Source organism: Scyliorhinus canicula, chromosome 5 (assembly GCF_902713615.1).
Source record: "Scyliorhinus canicula chromosome 5, sScyCan1.1, whole genome shotgun sequence".
NCBI lineage: Eukaryota > Metazoa > Chordata > Chondrichthyes > Carcharhiniformes > Scyliorhinidae > Scyliorhinus > Scyliorhinus canicula.
The window spans coordinates 206,401,488-206,420,015 of record NC_052150.1 but is presented as its reverse complement, the minus strand read 5'-3'; the positions used below and the strand labels follow the sequence as shown (position 1 = coordinate 206,420,015).

The window sequence follows — 18,528 nt, the reverse complement described above, 5'->3', positions numbered from 1 at the left end:
CGAGCGCGCTCGGTACATCCCCCCTCCCTTTTCTCTTACTCGCGCGTGCTCGGCACATCCCCCCCCCCCTTCTCTCGTGCACGCGCTCGGCCCCCTCCTCTCTTCTCTCGTGCGCACGTGCGCTCGGCCCCCTCCTCCCTTCTCTTGTGCACAAGCGGGCTCGGCCCCCTCCTCCCTTCTCCCTACCTGGGCCCAATACCCTGCCCTTTCCCCACAACCCCACCCAGACTTTGGACAAAAAGGGGCAATTTAGCATGGCCAATCCACCTAACAGTTAAACAAAGATGCACAGTAGGATGCAAGCAAGCTGAAATGTTTTCAGGAAATAAACATAGAATTAGAAATATAGGCAAAAATCTTCTGAACCTTTGTTTTCTCTTCTCAGACTAATGTAGGAAATACTTTTAATGGCTGGTGTACTCCCACGTGTACAATCGATGTAAGTTGTCGCAGGCATTGGGTTGCAAGGATATTAAGTCTTCACAACATTTAAACCCTGGAAGTCAAGTTAGTTACTGGACGAGTCCGTGCTGTAAACCCTGACCTAAGTGAACTTGAGGAATTCCCAGTTTGATTGCTGTAATTTAGTTACACCGAAAGTTCTCTGTGCATGAGATTAGTCCTGAAGTAGTTGTGCGTTTGTAAAGATTATTTAATTCTTATGGTGTTTCCTATTAATCCCAGCAGCAGCTATCCGTGCTAGCAGTTGACCATTTGCATGCTGTCCAGATCAAAAGATTAATAAATGAGTAATTACTTTCAGTTTTGTTATAAAATCTGTAATTGCTTAACATTAATAATAAGATGGAATTTTTATGTGCTCCTGTAATCACTGCATTTGACATTTGGTTTCTCAATATGCCAGATCATATTTCACCCAGTGTCATCTGTGAAATGCAAATAGTTCATAGAACGTGCAACTGCAGCCTGCTTAATCAGCCTGTGTTTAAAAATGTGGGGATGGAACGGATAACAGGACTATTAATCTTCTTCAAATCAACTTTACTAAAAATATAATTTGATCTCTGATGGCATAATAGACCTGGCATGGTGCTTTTTTGTGCTAAATTTTGTTTTATTTATTAATGGCATTTGAGTGTCGCTGGCAAGGCCAGTACTTATCACCCATCCCTAATGCTCCATGAGAAGATGGTGGTGAGCTACCTCCTTGAACTGCTGCAGCTCGTGCAGTTTAGACACTTCCACAGGGTGTTTTGGGAGAGTGTTCCAGATTTGTGACCCAGCAACAGTGAAGAAAATGGAAGGAAAAGTCTATCAGAGTTCTTGCTACTTACTGATTGCAATCCTTTGTTCCACTTATTAAAGTCATGCGTAGTTCAGTAAAGGATTGATCTGGATTATGCAGTACTGTGATATCCTCACAGTTGAATAACTTGGTGACAGTACAGTTCAAGTATGCATTTCAATGAGGGTGCCTGGCACTCATGGAACTGTACGCTGACATGAGTCGATGCTTTCAGGAAAGGATAACGCTAAGGAAGGAAGAGTTACCAGGGACCAACATAGGGTTAAATGTTTGGTGTCAGCCTTGGTTCAATTGATGCACTCTTTTGAGTCAGAAGGCCACGGGTTCATGCTTAACACGAGAGAATCTAATCTAAACTGACACTCCAGTGTATGTATGAGAGAAAGCAAGGCTCGCCCTTCCTCGCCTGAAAGATCCCATCGTGTTATTTGAATAAGACCAAGGAAATTCTCATGATCTCTCTTGCCAACCATCACTGAAACAGTGGCCATTTGCAAATATTTATGGGCCTGTGTATATTAGACTGCTGCATTTGCCTACGATGCAGCAAGTAACTACGTTTCTTCAGCCACATCACTGGCTGCAAAGTAGCAAGATAAATGATCTTTTCAGTGATACCACGTATACTGTACCCTTCACTGTACAAAACAAACCTTCAGGTAGAAATGAGTGAAAATTGATTGTTACTAATGTGTTCTTCAACAATACAAATTTTGTTACAATGTGAACATTCTTTTTCTCTCTCACTCATTCGCTCCGCCCCCACCATCAGGAGAAAGGCCTTCCTGTAATAACGGTTCAATCGGGCAGGTGGCGGTGTGTGGATTGTTTTGGGGAACATTTCCAGTGATGTGAGAGCGGGAGGAAATCATTATTTTGGAGTCGTACATAGTGGGAGTAATTGTTCTCCGACTAGAGTGAAAAGGTTCCAAAAGCCTCATTGTAAAGTTAGACAGTTTTCCTTTTTGTTCATTTCTGGGATGTGGGCATCGTTGATTCGGCCAGCATTTATTGCCCATCCCTAGTTGCCCATCAGAGGGTGGTGGTGAGCTGTTTTCTTGAACCGTTGCAGCCCTGAGGTGTAGATATATCCACTGTGCTGTTCGGGAAGGAGTTCCAGGATATTGCACCAACAAGAGTGAAGGAACGGCAATATATTTCCAAGTCAGGGCGGTGAGTGACTTGGAGGGGAGCCTCCAGGTGGTGGGGTTCCAGGTATCTGCTGCTCTTGCCCTTTTAGATGGCAGTGGACGTGGGTTTGGAATATGCTGTCTGAGGAACCTTGGTGACTGCAGTACATCTTGTAGATGGTGCACATGGCTGCCACTGTTCATCGGTGGTGGAAGGTTTGAATGTTTGGGGGAGTAATCAAGTGCTCCCCCTTCCACAAGAGAGAGCAATCAAGTGCTCCCCCTTCCACAAACCCCTTTTGATGTTTCCCCAGTTTGGATCATTATCTCAAATTCTGAATCAAATAAATATAGGCTAATAAAACAAAAATCGAGAAGACACTTCAATCAAACTGTTGAGCAATGGTAAACAGGATGCAAATAATAACGAGGGATTACAGAATCCCTCTTCCAAGATGTATATACTTTCTGGGGTGCTGTTCCATTTGTACCTCATCCAAGGACCATTTTGTTTGCTTCCATCTAAAATGAATGTCAGTGTCGATATTTAACCATGGAAGATAACTCAAATGAATCTAATTTTATCCTCAACCTAATACCTGCACATCATCATTTTCCAACAAGAATTAATGACTGGTAATTGGGAGCAGGAACATTTTATGGTAATTTTCATCACTAGCGTAGAGGGCCAGAGGCTAATTATAGCAACTGGGGCTCTGGTTGACATGAGGTAACACACCATTGACTGGAACGTACTCGAGCCAGCACCTTTATTCACTGTGCCACTGAGGAATTGTAATTGGCTCTCTAAACTAATCGACTTGCACAAAATATTTCTGTATCTTTCTACTTCTTTATTCATATATTTTTTACATAAAAGACGCAAATTTAATGTGAAAGGTCAAGGCACAGGGCATAGTATTGCACATCACCAAGATCGTGTCCATGAGTATATATGGTAACTTAGGAATAGTGAATAGTGGTGGCATAGTGTAAAAACCAGAAGATGGTACAAGAACAAAAGGCTGTAAGAAATCACTGTATAATAACATAAAATGTTGCGTGATTCATTGAATATTATAGAAATAGCTCTTTCTCTTTTTTTTTAAATAAAGAAAGCTCTCATTGCTTTTTCCTGGGCTGAAAAACAGAAGATAGTGAAGGCGGTTATCTCAGTTAAGGATATGTCTCTGGCACAAACAGACTCAAACAAGACATTGCTCGGAGGAGGTGGGAGGCCAACTATGTGAAGGTTAGACAGGATGTCCAAACAGAATGAGCCACCAGAGACTTAATTGACTTTGGATGGAAATAAGAGGGATTACCTTGAATATATTTTCTGTGTTAATGGACGATCAAATAAACGGTTGACACAGGTTTTCCAGAAGTGAGATATATAAACTGACTCTCGAGGGAGAAAATCACACCGGACAGAAGAGAGCTTTTTGAAATGGACAAATACTACCTCCAGTTTGTTACTATGGTTAACTCGAGAAGACATGGGACAAAGGAGAGCTTTTTGAAGTGATCCATGCAGGCAACTGGCCGAATGCTTTTAGCTCAAGGACACTGAAGAAAAGCGAAACTACCAGCTGTGGAGATCAACTTCATCTAATTTGGGACCAGTAAACTATTCTGAGGAGATGCTGCCATCAGCTGTGGAGATCAACATTCCCTTGCTTCCCAAGTCTGTTTGCCTCGTCCATAGACAATTTTGACCTGGAACAGGTTGGATGTGTTTTCTGCCTTTTTTTTGTTATTTACAGCACAGAAGGTCATTCAGCCCATTGTGCCCACCTCCACTCCCAAAAGACCTACTGTTCAGCCTTATCTCCATAGCCCTCTAAATTAACCACTTTCAAATATGTATCTAGTTTACTTTTGAAACCTATGGAATTCAACTCCACCACTTCCAGGCAGTGCTTTCAAAATCCCAATAACTCGTAAAGAGGTTTCTCCTCAGCTCACTCCTCGGTCTCTTGCTGACCACCTTTAAATTGTGACCCCATGTCACTGACATAACAACTAGTGGAAACAGAATATCCTCTTTCCCCTGTCAAAATTGTTCATAATTTTGAACACCTCAATAAGATCACCTCTTAATCCCTTCTGCTCCAAGGAGAACAAGCGGGGAGGTGGTGGCGTAGTAGCATTATCACTGAATTAGTAATCTGGAGGCCCAGGGTAATTCTCTGTGGTCCTGGGTTTGAATCCCACCATGACAGGTGGTGAAATTTGAATTCAACAAAAATCTGGAATTAAAAGTCCAGTGGTGACCACAAAACCATTGTCGATTGTCGTTAAAAACCCATCTGGTTCACATTTCCTTTAGGGAAGGAAATCAGCCATCCTTTTCTGGTCTGGCCAACATGTGACTCCAGATCCAAAGCAATGTGGTTGACTCTTCAATGTCTTCTGAAATGCCTAGCAAACCACTCAATTTAAGGGCACTTAGGGATGGGCAACAAATACTGGCACAGCCAGCAACGCCCATATCCCGTGAACAAAAAAAAAAATCTCTAATCTTTCCTTGTATCTCCTCACTTGGTATCATTCCACTAAATCTCATCTTCACTCATCCTAGGGCTTTTTCATTCTTCCTTAAATAAGGTGCCCAGAACTGAACACAGTACTCCAAATGTGGTCTGACCAAAGATTTGTTGAGGTGTGGCATCACTTCCTTGCTTTGATGCTCTATGCCTCTATTTATAAACCTAAGGATCCTTAACAACTGTTTCAACTTGCCTGGCCACCTTCAGAGAATTAGGCAAGAATAGGTCAGAGGTGAGGAATCCTGTGGCGAGTAACTCATTTCCTGACTCTCCAAAGCCTGTCCACCATCTCTCGGTGGCACAAGTTAGGAGTGTGATGGGAAGCACGGTAGCACAGTGGTTAGCACAGTTGCTTCACAGCTCAAGGATGCCAGGTTCGATTCCCGGCTTGGGTCACTGTTTGTGCAGAGCCTGCACGTTCTGCCCATGTCTGCGTGGTTACCTCTGGGTGCTCCGATTTCCTCCCACAGTCCAAAGATGTGCTGGTTAGGTGGATTGGCCATTCTAAATTGCCCTTAGTGTCCAAAAAGGTTAGGTGGGGATACGGGGTTAGGGTGGAGGTGTGGGCTCAGGTGCTCTTTCCAAGAGCCGGTGCAGACTTGATGGGCCGAATGGCCTCCTTCGGCACTGTAAATGCTGTGATACTCTCCACTTGCCTGGAAGATTGCAGCTCCAACAACAGGGAAGAAGCTCAACACCTACAGGACAAAGCAGCTCGCTTCATTGGCACCCCATTCAGTCCCCCCAGTAGCAGCCGTTTGTACCATCTACAAGATGCACTACAGGAACTCACCAAGACCCCTCAGCATCTTCCAAACCCACAACCACTACCATTGAGAAGGACAAGGGCAGCAGACACATGGGAACCCTACCACTTGGAAGTTCCCCTCCAAACCACTCAACATCCTGGCTTGGAAATGTATCGCCGTTCACGAGGTACCAAATTCTGTGATAAAAAAAATGAAAATCGCTTATTGTCACGAGTAGGCTTCAATTAAGTTACTGTGAAAAGCCCCTAGTCGCCACATTCCGGCGCCTGTTCGGGGAGGCTGGTACAGGAATCGAACCGTGCTGCTGGCCTTCTTGGTCTGCTTTAAAAGCCAGCGATTTAGCCCAGTGAGCTAAACCAGCCCCTGATATTAAAGTATCAAGGGATACAGGGATATGGCAGAGAAATGGTGTTGAGTTAGAAGATCAACTCCAATCTTGTTGAATGGCAGAGCAGACTTGAGGTGTTGAATGGCCTGCTCTTATTTCTCTTGTTCTTATGTTACAAAACACTTTTCGGAAGTCCCTATATATTAAATCAGATGTATTGCCTTCATCAAAACCTCAGATTATTTTGTTATGAACAACTTGTACAAGTAACTATTAATTTTGTCCTGGATTATTGTTTCTAAAAGCCTTCCCACTACTAAGGTTAAATTGATCCCCAACTCTACCAATACCACTAAGACAAGGGATCAACCCTGGATCAATGCATAGTCCAGACAAGCATACCAGGAGCAGCAACAGACATACCTAAAAATGACGTCTAGATCTGATGAAGCTCCAACACGAGGTTACTTGCATGCCAAACAACAAAAGCAGCATGCAATCCCACAACCAATGCATCGGATCGAAGCTCTGCAGACCTGCCACATCCAGTTGATAATGGAAGTGGACAATTAAACAACTTACTGGAGGAGGAGGCTCCACAATTACACCTATTATAATGAAGGGTGGCCCCAACATATCAGTGCACAATATAAGGCGGAAGCCGGAAACGTTCAGCCTGAAATGCCGAGTGGATCCATCTCTGCCTCCTCCAGAGGTGTCCAGTGCTACAGATGCCTGACTTAAACCAATCTGATGTATTCCACATGATATAAGAAGCGGCTGAGGGCACTGGATACTGCAAAGGCTATGGGCCCCGATAGCATTCCAAAATAGTACTGAAGACTTCTGCCCCAGAACTTGCTGTGCCCCTAGCCAAGCTGCTCAGTACAACTACAACACTGGCATCTACCCGGCAGTGTGGAAAATGGTCTAGTCATGTCCTGTCCACAAAATGCAGGACAAATTCACCCCAACCAATTAACCATTCCATCAGTTTACTCTCAATTATCCGTAAAGTGATGGTAGGGATCATCAACAGTGCTATCAAATGGCACTTGCTTAACAATAACTTGCTCGGTTTGGGTTCTGCCAGGGCTACTCAGCTCCTGACCTTATTACATGGTTCAAACAAGGACAAAAGAGCTGAACTCCAGAGGTGAGGTGGGAACGAATACCCTTGACATCACGGCAGTATTTGATCACATATGGCATCAAGGAGCCCTCGTCAAACGAGCTGTAGGAATCAAGGGCATACCTCTCTGGTGGTTGGAGTCATACCTGGCAAAAAGTAAGATGTTTTGGATGTTGGAGGTCTTTCATCTCAGTTCCAGGGCATCACTGCAGGAGTTCTTCAGGCTCGACCCAACCATCTACAGCTGCATCATCAAAGACCTTCCATCCATCATAAGGTCAGAAATGCAGATGACTGCTGATGATTGCACAATGTTCATCATTATCAACTCTACAGTTACTGTAGCAACCCTTGTCCAAAGACCTGGACAGACTCGAGGCTTGGGCTGATATATGACCCGTAACATTTTGGGTAGCACAGTTGCTTTGCAGCTCCAGGGTCCCAGGTTCGATTCCCGGCTTGGGTCACTGTCTCTGCGGAGTCTGCACATTCTCCCAATCTGTGCGTGGGTTTCCACCGGGTGCTGCGGTTTCCTCCCACAGTCCAAAGATGTGCGGGGTTAGGTCGATTGGCCATGCTAAATTGCCCCATAGTGTCCAAAAAGGTTAAGTGAAAATGAAATGAAATGAAAACGCTTATTGTCACGAGTAGGCTTCAATGAAGTTACTGTGAAAAGCCCCTAGTCACCACATTCCGGCGCCTGTTCGGGGAGGCTGTTACGGGAATCGAACCGTGCTGCTGGCCTGCCTTGGCCTGCTTTCAAAGCCAGCGATTTAGCCCAGTGTGCTAAACAGACCCTGTTTAGTGGGATTATGGGGGATAGGGTGGAAGTGTGGGTTTGGGTGGGGTGCTCTTTCCAAGAGCTGGTGCAGACTTGATGGGCCGAATAGCCTCCTTCGGCACTGTAAATGCTATGATACTCTCCACTTGCCTGGAAGACTGCAGCTCCAACAACAGTGACGAAGTTCAACACCTTCCAGGACAAAGCAGCTTGCTTCATTGGCATCCCATTCAGTCCCCCCACCTTCTGATCCCACCATTGACGAGGCACAAGTCAGGAGTGTGATGGAATACTCTCCACTTGCCTGGATGAGTGCAGCTTCAAAAAGGCTGAAGAAGCTTGGCACCATCCAAGACAAAGCCGCATGCTTCACTTGCATTCCACCTACAAACATTCACTCACCCCACCACCAATGTACAGTGGCAGCAGTGTGTACCATCTACAAAATGCATTGCAGGAACTCACCAAGAGCTTATCATCAGGCATCACCTTCCAAACCCACGGTTGCTGCTATCTAGAACAACGGTTTCCAACTGTTTACTTTCAGCAGATAATAGATTGTCATCAAAAGCTTTTGCTGACCACAAGGTATGCCAGCTGTTTAAGCACATTTTGCATAGGCCACGGCTGATTTAGAGTACCCAATTCTCTTTTTTCCAATTAAGTGGCAATTTAGCATGGCCAATCCACCTACCTGGCACATCTTTTTGGGTTGTGGGGTGAGTCCCACGAAGACACTTGGAGAATGTGCAAACTTCACACGGACAGTAATCTGGGATCAAACTCGGTGCCGAGGTAGCAGTGCTAACCACTGTGATACCGTGCTGCCCTGTCAAACCTATATAACAATGGGTGTTGAAACCGCAACAATTTCTAATAGTTCATAATGCACATTCACATATACATTGCGGATTATGTTACAGAAGGATGTTTGAAGCAAATTGCATTGTGAATAATAATGCAGCATTAGTTATGATACATGTGCAGGGTCCATGTAATTGTTATTTTTTTTCCCATGGACCTCCTGCAGTACTCCAGCAGACCATCAGTGGCCTGTGGACTACGGGTACGGAGCCACTGATCTAGAAGAAAAAGAGCAGCAGATACATGGGGACACCACCACTTGCAAATTCCCTTCCAAACGACACATCATCCTAACTTGGTAGCAGGGTAGCATGGTCGTTAGCATAAATGCTTCACAGCTCCAGGGTCCCAGGTTCGATTCCCGGCTGGGTCACTGTCTGTGTGGAGTCTGCACGTCCTCCCCCTGTGTGCGTGGGTTTCCTCCGGGTGCTCCGGTTTCCTCCCACAGTCCAAAGATGTGCAGGTTAGGTGGATTGGCCATGCTAAATTGCCCGTAGTGTCCTAATAAAAAAAGTAAGGTTAAGGGGGGGGTTGTTGGGTTATGGGTATAGGGTGGATACGTGGGTTTGTGTAGGGTGATCATAGCTCGGCACAACATTGAGGGCCGAAGGGCCTGTTCTGTGCTGTACTGTTCTATGTTCTATCATCCTAACTTGGAAATATATTGCCATTCATTGATTGCCACTGGGTCAAAATCGTGAAATTTCCTCCCTGATAGAACTGTGGTTTGCCCAATCCACATGGAGTACAGCAGTTTACGAAGACAGCTTACCACCACCTTCTCGAGGGCAATTAGGGGTGGGCAATAAATGCTGGCCTGGCCAGCGATGCCCACATCCCATGAACAAATGTAAGACAATTGTCACTTTTCATTGTCATGATAAATTTGTATTTTTTGATTTTTGTGCAGGTTGGCTGGCCATGACAATTTGTATGAAAGTGCAACTTAATGCACCAGAATTGATTGAGTTTTTTGCAATAGTCGTTTAGTCTTAATGTTGGCCATTTAATGATATCTGGCTAATGTATTAATGATTCCACCATTTCAAACCAGATAGCAAAATGGTAAATCTACAATTATTTCTCAAAGCAGCGGTCAATATATTAAAAGGTAGACATTAATTAATTTTGTCTTTCATGCAGTGATCTTGAAGATGACTTGCTTAGTGATGACTGGGGATTGAGCAAAAAGGTAAGGTGAACAGAAAATCATCTATTTAGAGTTCTTGTTCTCTCTATCTTGTACACTTTTTGCAAATTCGTCATAACACTAGAAAAAGATTTAATATTTGTCATGCTATTTTAAAACTAGATTGTACAGTGTTGCTGTACCTTTAGTCAATGCACGGAATGGCAACATAAACATTGGGAACCTGACTTTCAAATGAGCAGTACACAATGCACGCGTTAAATGTATTCTCAAGTGAACAAAGCAATTGGTAAACTCTTTCTGCTACAAATTATGCTGCATTTTCTGTTACTTAATGGAGTAATATTTATTGCATTCATCAGCTAGTTGCTGGCTGCATCATCTAAATGAGTAATCGCACTTTTCAAACTGAACCGAGAACAAATTGGTCTTGAACTTGCTGCAGATTTGAAGAGGTGATTTACTCTGTTTACATGGTGCAATTTTATGTCCTGGTTTTAAAACCAGTATGAAGTGTTTGATGACACAATAGTGTTTTGAGGACGTTTTGTGAATGGTATCCATTTTGAGTTAGAGCTTACACTGGCCTGAGATTGGCAGTTAGAGGGTGAAAGCCAAGCTTCATGACAAATGTTCTAGAGCAATATACAATCGGTTTACTAGCAGAGTGGTAGAGTTACTATTAATACATTGATTTTGGTTTTGCAATTCTAAAATTGTTGTCCAATTGTATTTGCAATGGCATCAATGATCAGCAAAATGCATTCTCTTAAACTTGTTAATATCAGAAAATAAAGGCAAAACAAAACAGATTTAAAATTAAACTCCAGGAGTATGAGGCAGATACTTGAGAATGTAGCAAGAATCTGCTATTCTGTATAATACAAAGATCCACCAGGTGCTAATTTTCAGTTACGTGAGGCCTTTCTTCCACCAGTTTTCCAAGTTGCAAACTTAATGTGTAAAAACTTGAATCTGTTGATCAGGAACAGTTTTAAAATGTTTGCAATCTGACAGGCTAGAAATTAAAATTGTGCTATTGCAAACAAAGGCTTTTTGGATAATTAATTTTAGATGAGGTAATTTAGCAATGTTTTTCCATTTGAGATGTTCTTGCTTTCTCATTTACCTGCATTTTAAAATATTTCCCACATTAGAATCAGTCTGACCAATCCGACGAAGAGCTTGATGATAACCTTTTGCAAAGTGATGAAGAGGCAAGTGAAAGGTACAGTACATTCTGTCCTGCATTTTATGCTCTGGAATCTCAAAAATGTACACTTTGAAATAAAAATCATGGTTAGATAAAAGACCGTAATTATGGTTCAGACTGCACACTATTGTACACTGGAAATGTAATTTGTTCAGTAAATTTAATTCTGTTGAGCAAGAGTCTGTTGGCCTGTTTGTTTATCCTCTGGGTTCAGCTACCCATTCACACGCTTGGATATTTGGCACATCTGACTAAAAGGAGCAGAAAAAACAATTCCTGGAAAGCTTCCTCGTAACTACATGGCACAGAGGTTAATGCGTTTACGTAGAAGTGCCTCTTTTAATCACAGCCATCTTTACAGACCTCTCAGGAGAAAGAAATGATCAGTAGCTGGTAAAAAGCATTTTAGTGATGAAGATTGCTGTTGCTTTCCCATTTAATGCTGCAGTAATCTGAAGTTTTGTATTGTTTCATCACCATGATTTACCAATGCTGAATATTTGCCAATCATAATATAATCTCAATCATTCTCTTTTGGGGCTGTGTTTTACCCATCTACAACTGTCAGCGAAATGTTAAACAGACAGTACTCTGAAGTCTGTAAAATTCACTTGTTACTAATTCTTGTGTCTGCTGTAATTTTATTCAACTGGGATTATTAGATAGTCACTATGCATGCAGAAGAGGAGCCACTTTTTTGTATTGTGCAAGTATTACCAACTGAAAATGTATTAGTCTTGACAGCTGACGACAATGCCAAAGGTAAGCATGCCATATTTCATCGAGCAGGGCTCCATTTTTGCTGAGTTTTCTGCACCACCACTAGAAAATCTGGCAACCTTATCTATGATGCTGTTAGATGTGCCGGGCGTTTGGTGTGACGAAATGCACGGTCATCTATCTACTTTGGATCTGAAGAAGACGCATTGGATATTTCTCCAGTGATGAGATGCTAGGAACTGTGGAGGAGCAAGAGATTTTGGAATAAACATGCATAAATTGCAAAAAGCTAGTGCATAGCTGCAAAAAGCAATTAAAAAGACAAACTAAACGTTGGCCCTTTTCTCAAATTGATAGTTGTACAGAGCAGTCAGGTCCCATCCAGATTGCTGATTCAGTATTGGGCACTGAACATTGTAGAAACCTTATAACAGTTGATCACAGCAGATAAGTCAACTGTTGAAGCTTTGAAAATTCCTTCCACAAACCGGGATCGACCAAATGCAAGCATAAAATGTGAACCTCCTGTGTTGATGCAAGAGGACCTATTTCTGTTCGTTGGTCATCATGTACAGTCTGGTTGTAGTTGATTTGTGTCTTTCCTGCATCTTCTTGAGAATGTGACCCATAGTGACTGCTTGATCTCATGCTCCGACTTAGAAGGCAGGTGGAACCCTAATCGCGTATCATGGAGCTGATAAATTGGGGCCAACTTGCAATGTAAATAACCGGAGTACAAGTCTAATCATGCATTTTGTCAGAGAAAATGGATTCTTATACATTGGATGGACATATGCATCTTGATGTACAGTAGCGGTGGAAGGACTAGAGTGAAAATTCACCAGAATGATGACGACAGCGTGATGGCTAAATTGTGGTGATAGATTGCACAAAAGATAAGAGCAGCAATAGACCACCTGATCTGTCGAGCCTGTTCACTATTCAGAGCGATCATGGTTGATCTTGAGCTTCAACTCCAGTTGCCCACCCGTTCTCCATATCCTTTGATTACCTGAGACACTAAAGATCTAACCCAGCCTTAAATATAGTCATAAACTTGACTTGGGCTTAAAGAATTGTGGGTCATCTAATTGAGATATTTGAAATAATTAATAGTTTTGACAGAGTAGATGCAGAATAACCTGTTTTTGATTGGGGAATCCAGAACCAGAGGCCATATTGTTAAAAATTTCATGTTATTTAGAAGTGAAATCAAGGAGCACTTACAGGAGAGTGGAAAGTTGGAACTTGCTCCCTGAAAAGACTGGGCGCATGGTAGCACAGTGGTTAGCAATTTTGCATCACAGCACCAGTGTCCCAGGTTCAATTTCTGGCTTGGGTCACTGTGCGGAGACTGCATAATCTCCCCGTATCTACGTGATTTTCCTCCCGCAGTCTAAAGATGTGCGTGTTAGGTGGATTGGTCACACTAAATTGCCCCGTAGTGCCCAAATTAGGTGGGGCTGCTGGGTTATGGGGATAAGATGGAGGTATGGGCTTAGGTAGGGTGCTCTTTCAGGGGCTGGTGCAGACTCAATGGGTCGAAAGACCTTCTTTCTGCACTGTAAATTCTATGATTCTATGACTATGGTGGATGAAGTGATATGTTCAACTAAATTTGCTAGATTTTCGTTGGGTTTGGATATTAAGGGATGTGGACCCAAGGCACGTTTAAGTTAAGATAAAGATCAGCAATTAATTCTTTGAATGGTGAAACTGGCTCGAGGGGCTGAATAGCCTAGTCCTTGCCTATGATTCACTTCCCAGTGGCTCTAGGCCTCGCTAACAGAGTGCTTATTAGTACTCTTTGTACTTTTCAAACATTGCTCCATTCCACGCCCAACTTTTAAAATAATAATAGGCTTTTAATGAATGAAATTTTCCAAGTCCTGCAAATTACATTCCAGTTTATCCAGTCTTCTCCTCTTATCTCTCTCTCTCTCTCTCTCTATTCCCTCTCCCCGCACGCGCCTCGCCCAACCACCACCAATGGAAATCTTAAATGAAGTTTTCAGAATGCTGCTCATGTGGCTGTTTTTTTGTCAATCTGTACCTCTGGTGATTGGGAAAAACCAACATGATTTTTGTTTGTATTGTGTAAACCAGATACAATAATATCTAACATAATATGCTTTAAGATTTATCTGTCTTAAGACTTATTAAAGGAATAGCACAAGCTATTATAAAGTCAATATACTCTGAATTAATTGTTTTGATTATTTTTGTTGTGTTAGGGTACTTATTAATGACCACCACAGCTGCAACCTGAAGTGCAATTAGATGATTACAACACAGAAGGTAGCCATTTGGCCCATGTCTGTGCTGGCCCTCCTAAGGAGTCATTCATGTATTGTCACTCCCCTGCCAATTCTCCACATTCCTGCATATTCCTCCTTTTCAGATATTTGATTTGATTTATCATTGCCACATGTTTTGGGAAGTGTAGAAAGATTCATGGCGCAGAAGGAAGCCACCACGTTCTCCGTGTCTGTGCCGGCCAAGAAATGAGCCCCCAGTCTAAACCCATTTTCCAATTCTTGGTCTATAGATCTGAAGGTTACAGGACTTAAAGGGTATATCCAAGCACCTTTTTAAATGAATTGAGGGTTTCTGCCTCGATCACTCTTTTAGCACTGATACCAGACTCTATGCACTTTCTTGGTGAAAACATATTTCCTCATCCCCCTCTCACCCATCATTTTAATTGATGCGCCTTAGTCAATGATCTCTCTGTTAAAGGAAATAGATGTTAGCTTCTGGCTGCTGTTGAGTAAAGAGTCAAGAGTTCTGCTCCTTTCCCAAACACCTTTATTTTCCTTGAACACACTGTACAAAATTCTGTCACCACTACAAGTGGCACCTGCAACCCCTTTATATTCATGTCAATTATTGGATACTTAACATCAATTTGACGTGTAATTGGAATGTGTCTTAACCCATTCATAACAGTCTCCACTTGGAGAAAAAAATATCATTTGGTAAATACTGGTTTCCCCCGAAAAAACAAAATTTCAAAAAACACAAGCAATTCCTCCCCCTTTTTCTTCTTCAATTCATTTCTGGAAGGAAAAAAAAGTCACAGAAACCGACGACGTCCATTAATAATATCCAAAGGTTTTTGTGAACTAGCCCCTCTTGTTGTAAAAAAAAAATTGGATAATTGATATCTACTGTCGACCCATTTCATTTTTGCTATCTCTTTAATCCAACATCTGTTTCAAACTGGCGATTTCTATCCTTAACCTTTTCTCATTCACACTTTTTCTAGAGTGCACACTTTCCCACAGGGATTTATTGTCAATGTGACACTCAATGGCTTTGTTACCCAAATGTCCTAATCCCAAAATGTCTGCCAATATCTGAGATATATAAAACGCCACATCCACCTCCTCGACAAGGCTTAACGTCTCAGTGGCCAAAGTGCTTTTGTCCACTCCTTGTTTTCTTTGTTTCTTACACAAGGGGGCAACATGTACCATTGCTCCCCAAAAGGAAAATTATAAAACCACCTGTGTTTGAAACCCCATCATATAAATTTGCATAGGACGCATCACCATAAACTGAGTTTCATGTGCCTAACATCATCTAAAACCTGGAACCAACATTGCACTTTTAGTTTGGCCAACGCTTTATTTGCATTCATTATGTCTTCTACTTTAGGATCATTCATTTTTATGCTCAACTCCAAGACATCACAACTAATGTCAGGTCTAGTCTGTCTATCTAATCAATTCAGTTGAATTAAATTTCGCAGTTGTTCTTTTTCCGTCTTTGAAACCACCACGTCTTTTTGTGAAACCCGACCATGACTAATTGCTATTGGGCTGATGCTCTCCAAATAAGATTGCTGACGTAAAGTTGTACCTAACTCAGTCTGTCCGATTTCCAATCCAATATATTTAAATGCACCGGAAGCCTGACTTCCAACACTGAATTATTTTATAAACCCAGAGATTACAATAACTTTGAAATCTGAAAAATACCACACTCTTGACGCATCATTTAATCCTTATGCACATTTGTTCAACTTCCAGAGTACCCCTTCTGTGTTAACTGCCTCTTTAGAAGGACGGAGAGAAATGTCTCTGAAGCTAATGCACCTGCAAAAAGCTTGCTTTTATATCTACAGATTTGCATTCCATGCCTTTGTGGCTAATAGAGCCAAGAAGACCTTTAAAATAACCTTTCCTGCTGTAGGTGAATCTAACCTTAAACCCCGGTTTTCTAAGCTTTCTTCAAATCCCCTTGCCACAAGCCTGGCCTTTGCCGTCTAAAGTTCCATCCGGAAGAACCTTTTCCGTGCAAATCCATCGGTGGGATAGAGCTCTTTGTCCCCTATCAGGTACTTTCGTGTATACCCCGAATTCGCACTAACTCTGCAGTTCTTGCTGTTTGGCATCTTTGATAACTTCTTCATCTAATTTATTGGAGGCTACCAAAATCTGATGAGTTTGTGGGCTTCTACTCCTAGTAGCATTCGTACTCTTACCCATGTTCCGAGACCTTGACAAACTGCGTCCCCTATCCCGCCTGGTATCTCATTCTATCCTGCTACTGCTTGATCTTTCCCTCTTGCTGCGGGATGTCCTTTCAATAGTTCTCGACATTTTCTTGTGAATCTGCTCACTATCCGATTTACTATCTGAACTGGCACTGTGCTTCTGTGCCCTCCATTTTTGAACTTTGTGTTCCCAATCCATTGTCTTGACACCTTCCCCTTTATGCTGGACATTCAACCAGTGTTTGTACTTTCCAGTGGCCTTCCCTGCTCTGCATCATTCCATTGACTAGATCCTTCAGGCAACTATATCACTTTTGTACCAACTTTTGGCCTGTTCTAATTCATCAGAACTACTGTGTTCCTCTACAGAAACCCTATCTATATTAGTTAACTGGTCCTCATTGTTCTGTAACACGTGTGTACCAGATGACCCTGGTTCCTCATCCTGTTCTGTCTGCTCTGTCTAAATTTGTAATCTGTACCCATTATCCTTGATGAATGTACCTTCATAGCCTGATTGCCATGTTGCAAAACAATTGCTTTGCCATCTGTGCCAATGATCTTTCCTGGACCTTTCCATTCATTAAAATTGTCTCTCTTGGTCAGCATGGTGGCGCAATGTTTAGCACTGCTGCCTCACAGCGCCAAGGTCCCAGGTTCGATCCCATCCCTGGGTCACTGTCCGTGTGGAGTTTGGACATTCTCCCTGTGTTTGAGTGTGTTTCGCCCCCACAACCCAAAGAAGTGCAGGTTAGGTGGATTGGCCACGCTAAATTGTCGCTTAATTCGAGAAAAAGAATTGGGTATTATAAATTTTAAAACAAATTGTTATAGTATACTATGTCACCTTGCTGAAAACTGTATTTGATAGCCGTACATTATGCCATAAAGCTCTGCGAATTCTTTCAGAGACTTCTTCCAAAAAAGCTTTTTGATTGCTATGTAATGCATTTAAATGCTCAGCAAAGGCAGAGCTAATTATAGACCCTTCCCAAGTTGGAGGCTGGTCATCCAAAATGGTCGGAATTTTAGGATTTCTACCAAATACTAATTCCTAGGGACTATAGCCCCCAACCATCTGAAATGAATTCTTTGCATGTACTGCCCATGTTAAGGCTGAATTTAGCTTGCAATTTGGTCAATTTGCCAAAATATTCCAGAGCATGTCATTTATTGCAGCATGGTTTCTTTCACAGACACCATTTCTAAATGGGCTTTCCACAGCTGTTTTCATGACTGTGATACAGTAGTCCCCCTTTATAACGCGGGTGTTGGGGTCCAAGACAGCCACCCGCGTTGCAACCGGGCCGCGGATATCCATGATGGGGGTTTTAAATTTATTTAAAAATCTATGCATGCGCTTCCCATTGAGAGTCTACCGGGGGGGGGGGAGAGAGGAGAAGAGAGGTCAGACCCTCGTAGACTCACAATGGGAAGCGCTAGCATAGATTTTTAAATAAATTTAAAACCCCCATCGTGGATCCAATTAAAATTTCAGCGGCCGGCTCACTTTGATCCGGAGAAGGAAGCTGCTCTCAGTGAAATAATCAGCCGGCCGCTGAAATTGACACTGCCGGCTGCTCTCTCCCTCCACTCCAACTTTTAAGTTTTAATGTTTCTGATTGGAGGGAGAGAGCAGCCGGCAGTGTCAATTTCTTTTTTTTCCCTCCGGCTTGCCCCCTCTCCCCCCACATCCTCCAACTAGAACCCCTCTCCCCCCACACCCTCCGACTCGCCCCCTCTCCCCCCCCCCCCAACACCCTCCGCTCGCCCCCTCTCCCCCCCCACCACCCTCCGGACTCGCCCCCTCTCCCCCCCCCAACACCCTCCGGCTCGCCCCCTCTCCCCCCCCAACACCCTCCGGCTCGCCCCCTCCCCTCTCCCCCCCAACACCCTCCGGCTCGCCCCCTCTCCCCCCCCCAACACCCTCCGGCTCGCCCCCTTCTCCCCCCCCAACACCCTCCGCCTCGCCCCCATCTCCCCCCCCAACACCCTCCGGCTCGCCCCCTCTCCCCCCCACACCCTCCGGTTCGCCCCCTCTCCCCCCACACCCTCCGGCTCGCTCCCTCTCCCCCTCTCCCCCACACCCTCCGACTCGCCCCCTCTCCCCCCCCAACACC

At 43.4% G+C, this 18,528-nt stretch overlaps 1 protein-coding gene across 2 annotated transcripts in view; it reads left to right on the top strand.

The window, feature by feature from the left end:
* rbm33a (RNA binding motif protein 33a) overlaps positions 1–18,528 on the top strand; it is a 256,149-nt gene that overhangs the window by 42,225 nt on the left and 195,396 nt on the right. For both annotated transcript variants that reach the window (XM_038798392.1, XM_038798391.1), the window contains exons 3-4: positions 9,968–10,016; positions 11,132–11,202. In XM_038798392.1, coding sequence (XP_038654320.1) covers positions 9,968–10,016; positions 11,132–11,202 — 120 coding nt within the window. The remainder of the gene's footprint in view (positions 1–9,967; positions 10,017–11,131; positions 11,203–18,528) is intronic.